Source organism: Babylonia areolata, chromosome 11 (genome assembly GCF_041734735.1).
Source record: "Babylonia areolata isolate BAREFJ2019XMU chromosome 11, ASM4173473v1, whole genome shotgun sequence".
Taxonomy (NCBI): domain Eukaryota; kingdom Metazoa; phylum Mollusca; class Gastropoda; order Neogastropoda; family Buccinidae; genus Babylonia; species Babylonia areolata.
The window spans coordinates 34,299,960-34,321,766 of NC_134886.1; the positions used below are offsets into that span (position 1 = coordinate 34,299,960).

Sequence of the window (21,807 nt, forward strand, 5' to 3'; positions counted from 1 at the left end):
GATTGTTTTTATAACAACATTCTACAGGTTTGGGTTGTTTTGTTTTTTTTGTTTGTTTGTTTTTGTTTTTGGTTGTTGTTGTTTTTCTTATATCCATTTTCTGTTTTTCCAGCTCATATTTCATGACTTTTATTTATTTACTTATTTTATTTATATACTTTGATATATATATATATATACTTTTTTTTTCTTATTATATTCTAAATTCCTACTCTTCACATTTTGGGCGTGCCCGGAGACTCGAACTCACAGCCTTCTGATTGTGAGAACGGCGATCACCCAACTGAGCCATGCAGGCACCCGACAAATACGGCCAAAAAGATGTTTTTATCATGATGAACTGTGCTCAGTGTGCAAGAAGACAAGCAAATGGAAAGGCGAGAATGATGGGGGCGGGGGATGGGTGGCGAGAGAAGTGGAGAGAGAGAGTAACAGGAAAAAAAAAGAGACAGACAGACAGACATATAGACAGAAATAGAGTAACGTAGAAAATAACACACACACACACACACACACACACACACACACACACACACACACACACACACACACACACACACAGAGAGAGAGAGAGAGAGAGAGAGAGAGAGAGAGAGAGAAAGAAATGGTCGAAGGGAAGAAACTCAGACAGTGGTAATAGCAGAGAAAAATTTATTTCGATAGTCTCCCATATATGAACTGGAGATGGCCCTCCCGTTCACTGATTCTCTTTTTTCCTACCCTCTTGCGGCAGCCTGTCAGTGTGTGTGTGTGTGTGTGTGTGTGAGTGTGTGTGTGTGTGTGTGTGTGTGCGCGCGCGCAATCCCCACACCCTCATCCACACCCACACACGTAAGAAAATATACACATGTATGTGCTCGCATGTGCAAAGAGCTCTTATGACACATGTGTACACTTATACACTCGCGTACGCGCGCGCGCACACACAAACACACGCACACACACACACTCACACACGACGGCCGCTCGATCCCTTTCTCTACCTTTCTTTTTTTTTTGAGGCGATCGATGATGTGATGGCCTTGTACCTGTATTCTTTGACTCTGTGTGTGTGTGTGTGTGCGCGCGCGCGCGCGCGCGAGCACGAGTGTATAAGTGTACACATGTGTCATGAGAGCTCTGTGCGCGTGCGAACACATACATGTGTGTATTTGCGAAAGGGGGGGTGGGGGTGGTATGGGCGTATGTGTGTGTGTTTGAGTGAGTCAGTGACTCTGTGTGTGTGTGTGTGTGTGTGTGTGTGTGCCGTGGAAGCTGCGCTGTGTACCCTAGGAACGCGTGTGCGGCGGCAGGGGGGGCGGGGGGACTCAGAGTGTGGGATAATTTGGGAAATGGTGTGTGTGTGTGTGTGTGTGTGTGTGTGTGTCGGGGCTCGTGTACGTTTATGTGTATTTGGGCCTGTCCACTTTTGTTTGTGCTTTCACATCTGTGAAACGGCATGTTTGTTGCATATCTGTTATGCATGTGTGTGTGTGTGTATGTGTGTCTATATGTTTTACATTTTTTTGCTTATTTGTTTATAATCATTATTCTTTTTATTTTATTTCCTGTTTTCATTTCATCAATTTTTCTAAAAATTATTCATTTATTTATTTATTTATTTCTATTTTTCTTTTATTCATCTTTATCTTTTCTTTTTCCCTCAAGGCCTGACTAAGCATGTTAGGTTACGCTGCTGGTCAGGCATTTGCTTAGCAGATGTGGTGCAGAGTATATGGATTTGTCTGAACACAGTGATGCCTCATTAAGCTCCTGATACTGATTCCCTGTTTTCTACTTGTGATCCATTGTAATGAAGAAGGATAATTAGCTTATTGATTAGTAGGAACATTGGGTTTAGGAGGGGCTGGGAGTGGGAAAAGCATCCTTTCTTTTGGTCCTCTATTCTCTTTTCCTGTTTATTCACAAATAAAGTTTGACTGTACTGTCTCAAGTTCAAGGCGTGTCTTTAGATGTGTGCGTGCTTGCAGTTCTCCATGTCACTTCTCAGCAGCGATCTTTAGTGAACTGTTGGGCTGCAATTTCATAATTATTCTGTCATTATTTTGTATCATATTAGTATATAATACAATAATTATTCATTTTTAACATTGGACAATAAGAAAATAAAGGTTATACACACCACAGACAGACCCAAAATACATACACAATTAAAGAAATAGAGATGATTCTTTGTTATGTGATTTTTTTGTGTTTTTTTTGCTTTTTGTTTTTTCAGTGGTACACAAACATGTTACTCTGTGTCCAGATCACCTTTGCACTTAGTGTCACTGTTCGCACTGCTGACAATGACAAGTGAAAATAACCAGTCCTGGCTTTCCAAAGACATAGGTCAGTCATTTAACTGATGCTTCAAGTCACCTGCTGTAAGATGCACTTGCACAACAATTACTGTCACTGTCTGGACATATTTGGCAGCAAAAAAAGCAAACCATCAGCTGAGATCTTCGCAGGAACTGTTAGCTTGCTACCATCACGCACATGCCCTCGTTACAGAGGCAGAGAGAGGGAGACAGAGAGAGAGAGTGGGGAGGGGGAAGAGACAGAGCGAGTGAGAGAGGCAGACAGAGAGAGAGAAATGAAAGAGGAGAGAGAAAAAGAGAAGAGAGAGACAGTGTCTGACAAACAGATACCCACAGGAAGAGCAGTGAGGGTGGAATTAAAGCATAGCAAACATAATTTCATGAACACCAGACATAAATCCTCATTTATCCAACATGGGCAGTTGAATGCAAATTTATTATATCAATCACTGAATGTGATACACATACAAAGTGACATATATATGCTATTCAATTCCAAGGTAAACATGGTCAGTGTTTACCACCCTTGAATGGTATACCAGTGGCAAAATCTATTGTTCTACACAACAGGGAAGGGCAATGTATACACCAATGATCAGACCAGCTAGCATGCAAGTAGAAGGAAAACAAGCAAAACAAAAATGACTACATGAAGGAACTCAGGGATTTTTTTTGTTTTTGTTTGTTTTTTGGCCAGACTCATGGTATATGCAAACAAAACAAAAAAAAAAGTGTCCAGTACTTCAAGTAAGAGTGATTTATATGGAATACTTGTAAAATAAATTATAATGCAGCCTACATAAATACCACCAGATGATAGACCAGACCTGTACAACATGTGATTTCAAAGGTCCAACTTTCATTTTGTGAACTCACTTCTTTAGATACAGATTTTTTTTTTTTAATGTATAATAACCATGACAAATTGTTCTGGTCTTTGTTTTTGTTTTGTTTGTTAACGCATAATAACCCTGACAAATTGTTCTGTATTTCTTAACATCAAACTTCTTGTTTTTGTTTTGTTTTCTTTTTCACATGAATTACAATCATCTGAAAAAAGTATCCTCATTGTCAGTTGTTGATAGGTGGACTTCAGCACAACTTGACAGAATTTAGATGTCATATCAGTGTTAATCTCACAATCCTACCCCCTTCATTTTTTTTTTCTTTTTCTATGGGCAACACAGCTTTAGTTTTATGAAAACCCTCTAGTATTATACACAAAGATTTCCTGCTTTTGTTTTGTTGTTTGGTTGTATTCTGGTTCAATTTGTTGCATGTATAACTATCCTTTAAGTATTCCACTGCAATGATGGATTTCATAAAAATTTATGTTCATTAACAGACATTCCATCCAGGCAGTATATGAGGAATTGAAACACACACAGTCAACACAGTGCATCTCAATTTGAAAGCTGGAGTCTAAGCTGGCTGAAGGTGGTGCTATGTCATTTCCGTCAGACAATGTGCTGTATGTGAAGACATACAGAAAAAAATTCATCTGATTAATACTCTTCAGAAATGTCATCAAAGTACACAAAGCGGTTTCGTTTTATGGCTTGTAGAAATAGACTTTAGGTAGTTATGGTTCATCCAATACTTTTTCAAGCAAATAAATGTGTATCTTGAGGAAAAAAAACTGTATTTCTTCTTCTTCCCGTTCAACAGATGGATAAAACTTTATTTAAATGTAATGCTTTGAGTAGTCATGGAGGCGCCATTTTGAAAGAAGTTGTGACGTCGCAAGTTCGGAAACTCATTTTCACTTTTGGCTGATAAGTGTAGCAGATCAAGCTAATTATATCTTAATATTATTTGTATAAAAAAAATACTGTGAAAGGACTTTCCATAAGAAAAAAAACAACTGTGCAAAGCCTGTGTTGGAATGGGCTTTGGTTTAGTTCTACATTATTATGAACCTGAGTTTACAGAAGAAGAGTTAAAACAAACTGCTGAAATGACATTTTCATAGATAATTTCCTATTTGGAAACTGTGCATTTGCAACTGTCTTGCCAGAGGAAAGTGCATGTTGCAATGATTTGGCTGTCACAGCTTTCAAAAACGATGAAGGTGATGGGCCTGCAGTTTGATTCACAGAACAACCATTATTTCCCACATTAGTTCTACGCTGAGCAATTCTAGAAGTTGGCTGTAAATATGTTTATTTTAATGGTGAGTTCTGTAATTATTTATTAATTTGCCAGGATTTTGCATGATGCTATTTCACTTCATGTCCCCTTTTAACAGTCAAAATACTCCCCAAATCCTGCACCACTATGGTCAACAGTGGCAGTCTGGTGTGCAAGAAAGAAAGTTTTATTCCATTTTACTCATCACCACCTGGAACAAACCAGCATGTCTGTCATCATCTACGGTATGCTTGTATTCTACTGCAGACTGAAAGATGTAGATTCCACATCACTCATTTACAAATTAAAAATTGACGGCATCTGGAGCATACTGTCTGTTCCACATTAAAAAAAATGTCATGTGTGCGCAAGATTTTGCATGATCTGTGAAAAACATGATGATGCGGTATTCAGTTTTGTTGGGTTCTGATGGACGTGAAGGTACAAAAGGAATTTTTTGCAAAAGCAAAATCACTCCCTTTCCAAATATCAATTCAGTTTCTTTGTTTTCTAGACGAACATGAAACAATACATAAATTCTGAGTCAATTTGGTCTGAAAGCATCCTTGAAATGAACAAGTAGATGTCAGGCTGTTTGTAGCCGAAACAGACAATTTAATGACCACAGGCTGTTTGTTATTTCTTAACAGAAAGATCTTGCACTTTGTGCCAAAAAAAACCCCAACCAAAAAAAAAAAAAAAAAAAACCCCAACCCCCCCAAAAAAAACCCACCTCAACTCATTTACTCATTACCTTAACCTCAGGCAGAAATATAATAATTTACTTCAGGTAGACCAACTTGATTCTTTGGCATGTCATTCTCATCACATCATTTCTTAATTTACATATGGGAGAGAAAGAGGGCAGTGCACAAAGCCAGAGACAGGCAAGAAAGGGAGGGAATTTGAGAGAGATGTAGACAGGGGCATGCGAAAGGAGAGAGCGAGCGAGAGCCAGAGAGGGGGTAGTGGGGATGTAAAGAAACACTTATTCAAGAGTCTTTAAGTACTGGAAGTTTGATCAATAAAAATGTATATCTTTTTCTGATATCATCCTTTTCTTTTCTTTTTACAGATATCACAGCAATAATTCCAGATCTGGGACAGGAATCACTAAAAACCAAGCAGCAATAATAGAGACCAGTGTCATAAAATGTCCCAAATGACATGATACAACATTTTCTTAATACAAAATATGTGAATCCTCTACAACATGCTGATAAGGTGCTTCAAGAGATTGGGTCAAAAATGTTTTTTGTTGTTGTCTTGATGGTGTCCACAACAGTGCCTTTCTTCAGCACTTCTACAAAAAAAATATATGTGTGCGCGCACGCGCGCGTGCGAGTGTGTGTGCATGTGCATGTGTATGTGTGTGGAGAGAGAGAGAGAGAGAGAGAGAGAGAGAGAGCGCTTTAATTTCTTTTCTATATATTGATGCTATATAATAGGAAACAGTTCCTGTGAATTGTTTTCTCTAGTTAAAACATACTTGTATCTTTTTCCAAAAGTTAACTGCATCAGATGTTGCCAGATGTATACAACTTGGGTAATTAATAAAACACTTTCAACTAAACATGCTGGACATCCGAATATTGTAGTGTTGCCCAACAGTTTAACAATGATTCAGTTTTGTACTAGTACACAAGACAATTATACAAACTGAATATCATTTGTAAAGGACAGATGTAAACAGCTGCAATCTTCCTGAAATCTCTGGATGATTTTTCAAATATATAATGAACCATTCCCTCAACATTTAGCTTGAAAAAATCAAAACAAAAAAAAAAAAAACACACACATAAAAAACAAATCGGAATTGATTCCATCCTGCACCTCCCACCCTTCCCTACCACAAAAATGTTGTCATTTTGGGAAATGTCATCAGTGACCAGAGCTTGAACAATATTCTGCACATCTCCAAAAGACGGTCTGTGGAAGCACTGTTAGTGTATGTTTTCTCATGAGTTTTCTGCTGATCAGTCTTGGAAGTAGGGTATGGAAATTGTAGCTTAGAGCCAAATGTCATATGAGATAACAGTTCACCATCAGAAGTCCTCATGAAGTCCCATCTCTCGACTGTTCACCCCCGAACACTTACAGCTACAGAACTGGTCAGGTAACCAAGACGTACAGCTGAAACAGAAGATAACTGTTTTCCTTTTCTATCTTTCTCCAAGACACATTGTCTCTCTATGACGGAAGCAAATGGCACATCTCAAAAAAAAAAAAAAAAAAAAAAAAAAAAAATCACCTGAAGCATTGTGTTTCATCACCTGACAGGTGGGTCTAACAACTGTACAAACTGACAGTTCAAACACTGAACTGGCTTCACTGGCCTTACAACACTGTACAAACAAATCAGTAAACTTGATTGAGAACATGCACACTATTTTCAGTCCAGCTGAGTGATAAGTCTCACAAAGTCACCCCAACATACTGAACGAGTTCAACAACCTGCCAGACAGCTGCTGTGGAAGTCTGTACAATTTTTGTGATATTTTGGCTCAGCCTTTTGTCACATGTAACTCTGTGACTGGGCTTTCATATCGCTGGTCTTCCTTATGAACACAGTGGATGAATCAGGAAAAAATATACAAAAAAAGTAGAAGAAAAAGAAGAGAGAGAAAGAAAAGGAAGAAAGCAAATTCATACAATCATCTACATACATGGGTCAGGAAAAGTAGGAGAAAAGGAGAGAAAAAAGAAGGAAGAAAACAGCACTCATCTACATACAAGCATGGTGTCAACAGCCCACAGTAAGCACCATTACAATCAATTACATCACCTGGAAAGATTCAAATGAATCATCATGACTGCATTCCCCTCCATTATTTTGTTTTGTTTGTTTGTTTTTAGTGGTGTTTTTGTTTTGTTTTGTTTGTTTTTTCAACACCAAACGTCACTTGTTTTTTCAACACCAAACGTCACCACTTAATTAGACTGTACAAAATCTCATGCATATTCACAACAATAATTAGAAATGTCCAAAGCAATTTGCTTAATATCAGGGACTAATGTAAACAGAAATCCACTCTCAGAAATCTTAGAAATGAAATTTTGCATAAAAAAATCATTCAATACAGTCCCATCCATTTGAGAAGGAGAGGGAGGGAGAGAGGGGGGGGGGAAAGACAGGCAGACATACAGTAAGAAAGAGAGAGAGATTCACGGTGATTAAAAACAAATGGACAGGGCTCACACAAGCATGGGAGAACCAAGTTCCAATTTTGTACATTCATCCAGCATGCAAAATGTTTAAATGCTTCCCTCCCACCCTCCCTGGTCTTAGTGTGTGTAAAACACTTTCATCTTCAATCTGACAGTGTATTAAAAAAAAAATAAATAAATAAAAATAAAAAATCATCACCAAACTGAGGCCATCAGATTCACATCAAGTCCCATTCCTTTTCAGACTGCCTTCAGAGCCTGTTAAACTCCCACATTCCTTGATTTCTTTGAGGGGGCTTTTACAATGTATGTAATTATCTATATTTTTCTTTCTCCCTATGATTTAAGCGGCTACATTCTGTTTTCAGGGACTGGTTTGATATATGGTATTGGTGCACATTAAGTTACAGTCCTGCTGACCACACACACAAAAAAAGTTTTAAAAATCTAAAAATAAACCTTCAAAGTTACACAAAAAATACATAGAAAAGGACATTCAGGCAAATAACACTGCAGAATGAACAGCAAGTGCCCATCCCTGAGCTTACAATATCACTGGGTATTCACTAGAGCTAAACAGCACAGACTGTGCAATATAAACAGACTGGAAAAACAATTATAATTATATTAAGAAAAAAGAAAACAAACAAAAGTTTTGCTGACAAAAATATAGGTATATGGACTGGAAAGGCAGAGAAAGCAGACAATAGTGAAGAACAAAAAAGGCAGAAATACAGAGAGCAATAGAACAAAGAACTTTTCTAAGATAAAATTTCCAGCTGTGTGTTGAGTTTAATGACCTATTGGCTGAGCCCTGAAAGTCAAGTTGTTTCGTTGGGTGTAATTTTGATAGTGAGATTTGTTTGTGATGTCAGGTCAAAAATGTTGTTTGGTGGGGGGTTGTTACTGTGATTTATTCTTTCAGTGTTGTATCTGCTTGGGGGGCTAGGGTGGGGGAGGGGGGCGGTTATGGATAATTTCCAGACGGTAGGGATGCAATTCATACTGCAAGACCTCAGGCATTCCATGGAGGGCAGGGATTAGTGTATTCCAGGTGTGACTGTAATCATGTTTCTATAATTCACCAGCTGGCATTAGTCATGTGTAAACAGGTTTGAGACAAAACACTGCACACGCATCAACCTGAGAAAGTAAAAAAAAATTCTCCAGATTAAACTGGTACAGCACAACAAATTTCCAGTTCAAACCAACCCAATCCTACTGAGATATGAACCATGGATCTCTCACACCAGTGGAGTAAACGCTCAGTCTCACCAACCAGCTGTCCATCCAGACCAATATTCTGACAATCCCATACCACAAACACACCAACCAACCATGAACAAAACAGTTCTCGCAATGCCCTTAAAAAAGTGTTATTGCTTCAAAGAAACAAAAACATGGCCACCTTCACAAAGAAGACACTGGCTACACAAGCAGTAGTTCTGGTCAGTTCTGTACAATTACCTTCTGTTTCTACAGCATTTTACAGAAGCATTCAACTCCTCAGGTAACAATAAAACTGATGTCACCAAACTTGTCAACAGGCAAAGACTGCTATTCTCAGATGAAACACTTTGTGGTAGAAAAAATCAGAACAGTTCAGATAGAATGGAAGCATTTATATAAAGAGCAGAGAAAGTGGAGGACAATGACTGATTAAGATTAAAGGTACAAGCACACAACGGTTGTTCCTCAATCAGACACTGCCTAGAATTACTGGAGATCACTGTACTGCTGCTAATGGTTTCTTTGGTTCTAGTCCACAAGTGCAAGTACCCCACACCCCAAGAAGGCTTCAAACTATTCTGTGGGCAGCTTAACTGAAATCAAAAACAGAACATTCTAGTTAAGATACCAGGGTACTGTAGAGAAGTCCTCAATACATGTTTTCCAAAAATATGCAAAGCACTTAGACACGGGCAAGTTTTTATTTTGAATCTGATGAAATTACAAAGTGGTGGTGTTCTCAGAATGGTAAAGAACAAAGTTAAGGTTATAGCAACCCTTAAAACAGCTAAATTCATTGTTGTGAAGATAGATGGAAAATCAGGAAAAGGAAATCCCACACAATTTCGCTGTGGTGGTGTTGAGAATGGATGAAAGGCAAAGAGGGATAACAGTCATGAATGTCAGTCTAAACAATTCTTGTTGTGATGATATTTATATTTCTTCTGGAGAATTTATAATTCTGCTTCACTTCTAATACTTCCCACCACCAATACTGTCAGTGTGAGTGTGGTGTATGACACTAAATAACTGAAATTGGAAATCACAGAACAACAACAGGTTAGGTCTAACATGTAACCAGCGAAAAAAAAAAAAAGAAAAAAGAAAGAAAAAAAGAAAAGAAAAAAGAAGCTGAGATGTGAGGTAAGTCTTTAATCTCAATTCAACACATAAAATGCATTCATGTAGAAAAAATAGAAGAGGAAAAGAGTAAATACAGCCACTGAATACTGACATGGAGCAAAAAAAAATCACACACTGTTTTTACTGTTTAAGAACACTGCAAAGTTTTTTGCTAACAACTTTTTTTATCGCAAGTCTGACAAACATTTCAGAAGCTATGAAAAAAAACAAACCGGGAAGAAAACAGGCATGACAAACATACCTGATATTACACAATGGAATAGCCTTCCACTTAACATCTAACATAAGACACTCTACTTCCACAACTTCTTTCAAATCTCTGAAGACCCATGTATTCAAGCATTACTGATATCTTTGTCCACCACAGATCGAAACTGCCAATCAATCCATGCTCTCTCTATCTGTACTTCCATGCATGTGTATGTGTTTGTGAGAGCAAGTGAGTTGAGCGAGTTATGTCATGATGTGTGTTTGAGGTTGGTTTTGATTTATTTATTTTAACATTTTGTTACCTTTAGCAAAGGAGTTTTTTTGTTTTGTTGCATCTGTAAAGTGTTTGTACTATCTAAGAAACAAAAAAAACACTGAATAAGTGTTTGCTATCATTTTCATTATGTCTGGTGACTATTAGCACTTCCCTATCACTTATATTACTACAACATGTAGTAATCACACATATTTACCCAATATTACATACATCTGGTCACTGTTGACACCATCCTGTTACTAATACAGTAACTGTACATATGTACCTGATATTTCACATGTCTGGTCACTGTTAACCTGCCAAACGTTTTAGCAATTTTGTCATTCCTATTCCTGTGTGCCGAGGAAAAACTTTTAATTTCCACTGGTGTCAAAAAAACCTTAAACTACTACTTAACTACTTCCTCAAATACAAAGAGGTATCCTTGAAATTTTGCTTGATGATTGCTCATACACTGGTTTAAGAAGGTGAAAATCATAATTCCATTGTATAACTGTTTTTATTGTTGTTTTAAACCTGAGTCAAATAAAAATTTTCATGGAATCAAATGGTTAAAAATTCTCTGCATCACAATTAATTCCAGGACTTCCAGACAAATTTGTTTTTGTTGGGTGCCTGTGGCCCAGTATTGCACCCATATGTGATGAAAAGGAAACTGGGCCACCCACCTGTGTGTTGGCACCCAACCAACAGATACCACCCTTCCCTCCCTCCACCCCTTCTGGTGGCCAGCTGGACTTACCATCCCTCTCCTAACTCTCTTCCTTTTCCAGCTACTGTGACAGTGCTTTTACTGGCAACTGGTTCATATTCACGGTTACTTTACTTCTGGCATGCAACAGACACACAGTCTCAGGAACAAAACTTCTATCACTGTTACTTTAACTCTGTGTCATGATGTGGGTTGTAACTTACACACAAAATGTGTACCTGAATCACCACCCTCACCCCTAACACACGCTTTCTTCTCCACTATCCATAACTTTCAGTATTTGATAAGCCACTTTTCAGGCTGTAAACTTTGAAAAATGAGCCAAGATCGAACATTACAAGACAAAACCATTTAGACCAATAGTGTCTGCAAGTTACTTTGGAATTTCCCATTGCCTGCGAGTCATACATTACAAACCATCCAAGTCCAAGGGATATTAACACTCTTCAAACATTCTAGAAGACATGGAGAAACAAAGTAGGTTGCTTCCCCTTAGCTATCAACCATGAATTGTTGAAAACTGGACGCAAGAGTCACGTCCTGTGGACGCAAGTCTCACTTCCCAAGGCAAAAAACAGGTTAATACTTCCCTGTCACTAACACATTAATCATACAGGTGTACCTGATATTACATTTCTGGTCATTGCAAACACTTCCTTGTAACTTATCATCAAGACATAAAAGCTAAGCCGCACATTTCTAAATTCAATAAATGTAAACTATGTGTGTAACTAAAATTAATTCCACAGAAGGGGGATCAACAACTGACCATGTCTTTACAACCAAAACAGGTGTATGAATGCAACTTTCCTATCTAAAACTCAACAGCCAACAATGAAAAGAATGGCCTTCACCAAAATGTATGGCTTTCTCCTGATATATGATTAATGTAATCAAAAACATAGAAATTGTGGTGGTTATGATTACTTTAAGCTGCATGTAGTGACTGATATGATGATTCTGTAGTACCACATCACAAAATAAAGTATATAAATCTATACTGTTGTCTGTTGTACGTTTTTCTTTTTAGTTGCAATGCAATAAAATCAGTAGTGTGAATTAAACATTTTGTTCATTCCTGCTTATATTCATTATTTTTAAAATAGCCAAGCAGATCAAATCAAGATTTTTCATATTATTTAGCACCTTGGTTGCTGAGCTTTTATTTTTCAAATGTTTAATAATTAAATCAACCTGTTCAAGCCTACCTTTTTTCAAACAGGAATGTCTTACAACTTTACAACACTCAACTCCCTTTTATATATCATCTGTATATCAAGTACAAACTATAAAACAGTTTGTCACTTTAACTTTTTTTTCAATTAAGCGGGAACATGATATTATGAAGATATTAATCATTCTGAAAATTAGAAGAAATAAAACCCACAAAAAAAACAAGAAATCCTGAACGATAGCACAAAGATAGGGTCTGAACACTCCAAATGCATGAAAAGTCTAACAATCATCAGGAAAAAAAAAAAAAAAAAAACCCAAAAAACAAACAAAAACAACTGCCCGCTGCCTGCAGTGCGTGCGCTGGCCAGGTTAACAGTTCAGTTTCCGCATGCGGATCAGCCTGTGGTTGATGCCCAGCTTGATGGAGCGCATGGCCATGGCCCGGTTAAAGTGGCGCTGCGTTTTCACCATCTCCCCACTGTCCTCAAAACTGGCCTCCATGGAGGTGATCACCCCAAACAGCACGCCCAGCACTAGGAACAGAATGATGAACAGCGTGTATTGAGTCACTGACGGGCTAGGGGAGCCCTCCATCTCACGTAGGTGTGCCACCGCCGGCTGGAAACCCGGGTTCAGCTCCAGGGCGTGCCCAAAGTGCAGTGTGGCTTCCTGGTAATGTCCGTAAGCTTTCAGGATCTCACCCAGCGTGTAGTGCTGCAGCCACGAGTTCTGCCCGGCTGGCTGCATGAGCAAAGAGCGGCGGGTGAGGGAAATGGCATCGTCCAGGTACTGCAGGTTAAAGAGAACGCGGGCTAGGTTCAGCAAGACGTCCGGGTGATCAGGGTTGATGTGCAGTGCTCGCCGGAAGCACTCAATGGACAGCTGGGTGTTGCCTTTGATGCGCCAAAAATTGCCAATCTGGTTGTAAACCTGCGCCGACCTGGGTTTCTGGAGGACAGGCAGAAAGAGAAAAAGGGGGAAAATGAACAATTGGGACATTCTGAATGACATGTGAAACGTGTGTTTGTGTCTGTACAATGAGTGTGTGTGTGTGTGTGTGTGTGTGTGTGTGTGTGTGTGTGTGTGTGTGTGTGTGTGTGTGTGTTTGTTCATTGTTCAGTTTAATGTCTTTTCACTGTAAATGTTGCGTGTGTGCGTGCGTGCGTGTGTGTGTGAGAGAGAGTGAGTCTATTTCTAATAAGTGCATATGTGTGTGTGTGTGTGTGTGTGTGTGTGTGTGTGTGTGTGTGTGTGTGTGTGTGCACTGGTCTGTGTACAAAAACTAAGTGCAGAAATTAATACTTGTGTTCAAATGAACACGAAACAAACTTCATCATAAATTTTGTATTGTATTGAACTGTACTGCATTGCACTGAATTGTATTGCATTGCTCTTTTGTCACAACAGATCTGTGTGAAATCCAGTTGCTCTTTCCAGAGAGAACATACTGCTACAATGAGAGCAACCCCCTCCGCCACCCGTCACCCCCACCCTTCCTGAACCCCCTTGATTTTTTACTTGCATGCAAGTGTATCTGTTTTCCTAACAAAGTGGAATTCTCTACAGAATTTGCCAAGGACAACACTTTTGTTGCCATAGGTTCGTCTACATGCGCTAAGTGCATACTGCACACAAACTTCGATTTATTGTCTCATCCAAATGACTAGTATCCAGACCACCTCTCAAGGTGTAGTGGAGAGGGAGAAACTTCTTGTGAGTGTGGATTTGAACCAGTGCCCTCAGATTCTTTCCATTCCTTCTTCTTCTGCGTTCGTGGTCTGCAACTCCCACGTTCACTCATATGTACACGAGTGGGCTTTTATGTGCATGACCGTTTTTATCCCACCTTGTAGGCAGCCATACTCCGCTTTTGGGGGTTAGGGCAGGTTGGGGGAGTGCATGCTGATACATGTTCTTGTTTCCATAACCCACCAAACGCGGACATGGATTACAGAATCTTTAACGTATGTGTTTGATCTTCTGCTTGCATATACACAAGAAGGGGGTCTAGGCACTAGCAGGTCTGCACATATGTTGACCTGGGAGATCGGAAAGATCTTCACCCTTTACCCACCAGGCACCATTACTTCGATTCGAACCCCGGTCCCTCAAATTGAAAGTCTAACGCTTTATCCACTCTGCTGTTTCCATTCCTAGGCGGATGCATTACCACTAGGCCAGCTCTCCACTACTCTTCATTTTCAATAGTTTGCCACATAAAAAAATTCAATGCTCTCAAGACTCATGCTAAAAATACGAATTTAAAGCAATGATTTAACTGAGATTGATGTGCAAAGACCCAGTTAAAGCAGAAAATACAACCAGTCGCTGTGGCGAAGTGGTAAGCATTGCAGACTAATGGCTGGGAGGACGCTGTTTTGATTACCAGCGGAGGTGGTTTTTTTCACTCAGTTCCCACCTAGAGTTTGATTGTGCTATTGACTTAAACAGGAAGACTGGGAGCAAACACTGAACAGTCAAGGATCATCCACTGGATGCGTCTTGGAGTCTGTTGCTCAAATTTCATGACCAAAACTGCAAGTGTCTGTATCCCTCAGGCCTAGATATCATAATGAGAGGAAGAGCACTGTACAGCCTTGTCATGTAGTCCAAAACCTAAAATGTACCTCCATAGTAACATCCTCCTCCTCCTCCATCATCAATGAAAACAAAGTTTCCCAAATGCTGTGGCCTTTCATGCTCTAATGTTGGCTTTTTGATCCCCCTTCATGTACATGCTTGGGGTCAGTCCTGTTAAGGTCTTCCAGTGTCAGCAGATTCATGGGGAACTGTTGCTGGAAAGACAAAGCAGTAGTCTCCACTCTGGGTGTGATGCTCACTCAGTTTAGCTCCATGGCTAAGCTATTATTGTCGTCAGTAGGGGGCTTAGTAGGTGGTGTTCTAAGTACATCAAATGTGAACAAACACTAATGGACACCACTGAAGTGATTCAGCAGCAGTGCAGGGTCCCCTATGGTGTGTGGCTTCCTAGCAACAACATAAATGGTTCCTAGTGGACTGCTGATGCTGGGACTGTGACAGACAAACTCTGGTGTGGCTGTGTATGGGGGACTCAGAATGAATGGCATGAGCCACTGAAATATTGCAGATGATCAGACAAAAAAAGAAAAAAGAAAAAAAGAAAGTAAAAAAAAAAGCACCTATGAGTTTGTAATTTGTTAAGTTTACATTCCTTGGTTCATGCCTCTAAGTGTGTTCAGCTGGCACAGAACAGGACATACCAGTGCCACAATAGGTCTTATCTAAATGATAAAACTCATTGTCTTCAGTAACTAGGTCAAACACCATTTGCACACAACAGCACATGAATTGGAATTAATTTGGAAAGGATATGAACAGGAGTGTGGGGAAAGGGAGATAAATTTAGTATTTGAAGAACAGCTGAATAATAATTTATGTATTTATAAATGCTAAAATCTAGCTTTTCAAGGCTTTACTTGCTGCAACAAATCAGTGAAGTGCCCAGCACAAGGGAAGTATGGTAAGTTAATCAGTGCACTTGAAAACCTCAAAGATGGTTATTAAAATACCAAATCACTCACTCAATCATACCCAAAATTACAAGCGTTTCAACTGATACTGTTAATATTAACCATGAACCATGAACATGATGAAACAACTGATTAAAAAAAAAAATTACTGTCATCAGTGTGAAATTTAAAAAAAACAAAAAAAACTATCCTCACAACCAGAAATGAGGAACTCCACTCTCACCTCTTTCTTTAGTCGTAAAAGTTTCTCTTCCAACTCGTTGAGATCCACCTCTGAAGATCGACTCCCTTTCTTTCGGAAAATCATGGCCACTTCTGGCTCTGGGATGTGAGGGTGGTCTTGTCTGTTGGTGATGCCCCGTAAATGGTCATACTGTGTGGAATTAACTGCTTTCCCACATGTTAAACCTTTCTTCATTTTCCCACCAGAAGCCGACGTTGTGTTTGAGGTAGAAGGGCTTTTTTTCTCAGCAGACCTGCACATAGTATACCAGTAATTACATAAAGCACAGACTCCAGTCATGGTCAAATTCAAATATTGTTCATTCTGACCTATATGATTACCAAAATGGCAGAATCTTTCTCAGCAGACCTGCACACAGTGTACCAGTAATTACATAAAGCACAGACTCCAGTCATGGTCAAATTCAAATATTGTTCATTCTGACCTATTTGTTTATCAAAATGATAGAAAACTAGAATCTTTCTCAGCAGACCTGCACACAGTGTACCAGTAATTAAACAAAGCACAGCCTCCAGTCATGGTCAAATGCAAATATTGTTCATTCTGGTAGAATCAAAACAGCCAACTTTGTAGCTTCTGGATTTGCCAAAACCCCTACTTTTTCAAAAAAACAAACAAAAACAAAAAAAAAACTTCTTTTTTTTTTAACCCAGCCAACAAAATAAACAAGACCGTCATAAGAAAAGAAAAAGACACTTAATTAAATAGTAACTTTTAATAATACTAATTAATAGTAAATAAACATTTATGTCAAGATGTAATATTGTAACTGAAAAGGGGATATATATATATATATATAGAGAGAGAGAGAGAGAGAGACTCAGAGAGAGAGAGAGAGAAAGAAAGAGAGAGGCATAAACAGGAATATCAATTTCATGCCACTGCAAACTTCAAATCAAAATATGACTGCGCCAAATGTGCAATGTCTGCACAGCAAGAGGCCAAAGCATGTGGTTCAAAATGAGAATGGGAGGTCTGGGAAATGGGGCTGATAACACTTCAGGAGTTCAGCAGTCTAACAATGAGGATTGGCAGATGCCTGACCTACAATGCATCGTCTGTTGACCAAATGTGGATACACCATGTCAGGCCTTGACTGCCTTCCCACTGCCATCTCTGTGCTGATAAACTTTGTACATCACTACATGCATTCATTTCATCATTATTTAAACATTTGTCTACTGCCTATAAATTTTCTGAGTGAACTGCGTTTGTAATGACTGCACACTGTTTTCTGTTCATGACAATGTGCACCCCTGTTTTCTCATTGTATTTTGACTTCAATTTGGTTTCATCCTGTAATTAGTGTAAAATGGAATGGTAATTGTTGTATTGATTATGATTATATCACTACATCTATAGACTCCACCTTCTTCTGAATTCCCCCCCCCCAACCCCCCCCTTGCACAGACGGCTTGATACGACATCATCACCACAACAGTTTCATATGACAGATTGCAGCAATACAGTGAAAATACAACTTATGACACAACTGGTAATTTCAGTATATATGTAAAGTATAGTGACAGTTGAGTTTGCATGGGTATTTTCTTAAAAAAAATTAAAATTAAAATTAAAAAAAAGAAGAAAAATGGAAAAATGGGGACATACATTCAATTACAAAATAAAAAAAGTAAAAATGAAACGACACCAACCAATAAAAAACAAAAAACAAAAAAAAAAAACACCCAGACCTGTTCTTCTTTGGCTAAGGTTGTCATAACACAACCAACCATTAAGTTAATTCCTTTCTTTCATGTTCGACAATGATGAAGCAGTGATACTGATGATGGAGTGACAGACATTTCAAGTGTACACTTTGTGGCGAGTTTACATTTGAAGAAAAAAACTTAGCATGGTTAAAATTCAATAGAAATAAGCACTGGAACAAGTGAGTAAATGAAACATGTACAGCATATGAATTATGAAAAATACAATTAACAGTCTTCTGGTCTTGTATTTTTGGTGGTCAAGAAATGAAAAAGTTAAAATAATAAAAGTTAAAACTAAACTAAGACATTGTAATCTTGCATGTTTTAAATGATTTAATCTTTTCTTTTCTGTCTAAGGCATTTTCATTAATTTCTTTATAAAAAAATAAAAAAATCATTGGACAGACACTGACTGACATCCAAAACATACCATAAAAACTATTATCAGTCACTTCAAAACTGTGTTCTCTCTCTCTCTCTCTCTCTCTCTCTCTCTCTCACACACACACACACACACACACACACACACACACACACAACATTATAAACATATATCAGTGGTCCAAATAAAGGATTGTCTTAAGCAAGACCATGTGAGTTGAATGTTAGAAAGGCCAAAAAAAAAAAGAGAGCAAAAGTAACAGATGGGACAAGTGATAATTTTGATGACTTTGTTGTACATAATACAGTTTTGATACAAATATACCATCACTTATTCACTATCACTTCACAGTATACAGCATAAGTTGTGCCTGTGATGGCAATCAGCAGTATTCAAACACACCCATGTGACTCAAACCAAAGAAACTGAACCCAGCAAAACTGATCATTTATTGTTTGTAACAAAAATACAGCCAAACTTGGTGTTGTCAGTCAGAGCAATTTTCTGACAAAAAATAGTTTAATGACTAATGATGTCAGCTGGGTTTAGGATATAATCAATTATTTCATATTTATAAAATAAATATTTTAACAGTTGAACAGTGATCAAACTTAAAATTTTCTGTGAGTGCATGCATGCTCTTGTTTGCACACATTATTTCAAATGGATGTGTGTGTGTGTGTGTGTGTGTGTGTGTGAGAGAGAGAGAGAGAGAGAGAGAGAGAGAGAGAGAAAGAGAGAGAGAGAGTGAGCGTGTGTGTGTGTGACGCAGAGAGACGGAGAGGGAGAGGGGGAGAGGGAGAGGGGGGGAGGGAGAGGGAGAGAGAGAGAGAGGTGTGAGTGGTGAATGTGACTCTGACGCTTTTAATTGCCATGAGAACCCAAAAGATTAGAAGCAACTTAGGTGATAAGGATGACAGTAAATTTCCTGCTTACTAAGTAAAACTAAAATAAAATTGATAAATACAAAAATGTACCTGTCGGGATCCGTTTCAGTATTATTTTTATGCACAGATTCTGAGTTGGAAACTTTGTCAACGCTTTCAACAGTCCATTCGCCATTCTTGACCACTCTGTTGGAAGTCAAAATCGACATAACTTTTTCGTCTTCTGTGTCCACTTGCTCTTTCGAAGGTTCCACTCGGCCAGCAGAAAGATTCAACTTCCAGTGGTTTGAGTTTGAACGCGAATTACTGTTCACAATATGCATGGAAATTATGTAAAGTGCCATGTATGACATACATGGCAGTTCACAGGTCATTTTGCCCGGTTTTTGCTCGGTTCGTTTGGAAACGAACGACTTCTGCACCCAAGTAATTTGTTACTTTCCGTCTATAGTTCATCAATCGATCACAGACCAGAAGCAAGATGGCGGACGATTTCCGGTGCAAACGCCACGGCAACAAAAGGGAGCTAACGATGGTTGGAACAAGATGTTTGCACACAATAGAATGTTAGTATTCTTTGCACTGTTGAAACAAAAGACACAAGCCATCATATTCGAAGCTAGTAATATGACTATCGTTTGTTTGCTTTTTGTTTGAATTTCTTTTATTAATACAACAGCATAATGTATCAAAAAATGTGTTTTCGATAGGAGATGTCTTCGTTATGCCATTGCGGCAAACTGATGCAGTTACTCAATGAGTTTCATTTTCAGTTTCGATTATCGAGGTGCAGACTTATCCATGATTATTATTTAAAAACAAAAAACAAACAACAAACAAACAAACAAAAAATACGGGCCATGCTAAGCGGCAAACCCGCACGTACCCGGTCCATCTTCTTCCTGTTAGGAGTCCACGGTCATCACGTTGACCATTCTGACACCATAATGGGGAGGAGCGCAGCAGCATGACCCACCTTCCTAGGTGATGGGATGGAGGGGGTAGAAAGATGGTGGGCCCAGGGGTGGGTGGGAAGAAGCCATCAACTGTCAGTTTCAGGCATCAGGACCAGGCCTTTCGGGCTACCGAAGCGGCCCCCGGGATCAAGCCCCGACCGGCAGAGCCCTAGTCCCTCACTTGACTTACTTTGGATGATGGCGGGGCAGGGCTTTTACTAAGACATTCGGGTCATCCTTGAGGCAAAAGCCTCAAGGGAAGGGGCAGTGACAGTAGCTTCTGGTAGTGAGTTCCACTCTCTGATGGTACGTGGCAGGAATGAGAATTTCCGGTAGTCACCCGGTGCGGCATGATGGTATTCTGTACGCTTGGTTGTGGCCTCTCCCTCTTCTGTTCTTTGGTATGAGGTTGTTTGTTTCGACTTTGGCCCGGTTGTGACCGATTTTGTAGAGCATGGCGAGTCTAGCTGAGTTTCCTTCGCTGTTGTAGTTTGGGCCACTTTAGTTGTTCCACTGAGCATAATTATTTCCGACACTTGAGGTTGTTTCTGTGTCGGTTTAGGACGAATCTCGCCGCTCTGTGTTGTACTGCTTCGAGCTTGCTGATGTCGTCTTTATGGTGGGGGTCCCATACAGTGGAGGTGTACTCGAGGATGGGCCTGACGAGGGACTTGTAGGTTCTTTTTAGTGGTGGTGGAGCCGATCTTCAGGTTCCTACGAAGGAAACCCAGTGTGCGGTTGGCCTTTGCAGCTACGCCGGGCATCGATGTGTGCATTCCAGCTGCTGTTGCTTTGTACCGTCACGCCGAGGTACTTCGTGGAGCTGACTGTTTCCAGTGTATGGCCGTGCAGGGTGTAGGAGCTCTCCCTCACTGTTCTACATCGCGTCATGTTGAGGACGTTGCACTTCTTTGCCCGGGTGGAACGACATGTCCCAATGGCTCTCCCAGTCTTCTAGTCAGTGCAAGTCCTCCTGTAGGATGCCCTGATCCTCGGATGATGCGATGTCTCTGTGGAGAAGAGTGTCATCTGCAAAAAGGCGTACTAGTACACAGTACCACTGACATGATGGCCGCCGCGCTGCCGCCCGGGACACCAGCGGCCTCAGTGCAACTCACTATGATGCACACACACACACACACACACTCAGCCCGACCGACACTGACTGACTCACACACACGCCGTGACACACACACACACACACACACACACACACACACTGGCACAAACACGACACACACCGTGGCTGTCAGTGACCCCCCCCCCCCCCCCCCCCCACACACACACACACACACCCGCACCCCCCCCCCCCCACACACACACACACACACACTGACGTATTATATTTAATACTGTTATTTATATTTGATGTATTATATTAAATACTGTTATTTATATTTACATTGTTGCAGGTTAATGCTTGTTGATATGCATATACATATTCTCCTTCCCATGACAACTCATTCAATACACACCACAACCTCTTTAGACTTTTTCTTATAATATACTTTTCCTCTGATACATAACATGAACTTTTTTTTTAAACACAATATTCACATGCATTCCCTTTCCTTTATACACGACTTTATTCCTTTCCGTCTAAAAACACTTATAGTGAATAGACGTTAAACTGAAGAAAACACACTGACGTATGTCTACAGGCCCACACCAGCTCCTATACCCGTTCCGTTGGTCAGTTATAAACTTACGTCTTGCATGTTCACAGTTGGTCAGTCTACATTGTTCAGTCTTCACCGGCTGTTGT

The 21,807-nt window shown here is 39.6% G+C and overlaps 1 protein-coding gene across 1 annotated transcript; it reads right to left on the minus strand.

The window, feature by feature from the left end:
* Positions 1 to 7,336: 7,336 nt before the first annotated feature.
* On the minus strand, positions 7,337 to 19,546 carry LOC143287685 (uncharacterized). Its single transcript, XM_076595874.1, has 3 exons — positions 19,177 to 19,546; positions 16,085 to 16,337; positions 7,337 to 13,297 (listed from the first exon to the last, which is right to left on the minus strand). The coding sequence occupies exons 1-3, from the start codon at positions 19,458 to 19,460 to the stop codon at positions 12,719 to 12,721; spliced, it is 1,116 nt and encodes a 371-aa protein (XP_076451989.1). The 5' UTR covers positions 19,461 to 19,546; the 3' UTR covers positions 7,337 to 12,718.
* Positions 19,547 to 21,807: the final 2,261 nt, after the last annotated feature.

Excerpts from the sequence above, each read along its gene's own strand:
- LOC143287685 (XM_076595874.1), bottom strand. The coding sequence starts at position 19,460 with ATGACCTGTGAACTGCCATGTATGTCATACATGGCACTTTACATAATT. Across the intron at positions 16,338-19,176 it reads ACTGAAACGGATCCCGACAG|GTCTGCTGAGAAAAAAAGCC; the intron begins GTACATTTTTGT and ends TACTATGTGCAG. Across the intron at positions 13,298-16,084 it reads TTTTACGACTAAAGAAAGAG|AAACCCAGGTCGGCGCAGGT; the intron begins GTGAGAGTGGAG and ends CCTGTCCTCCAG.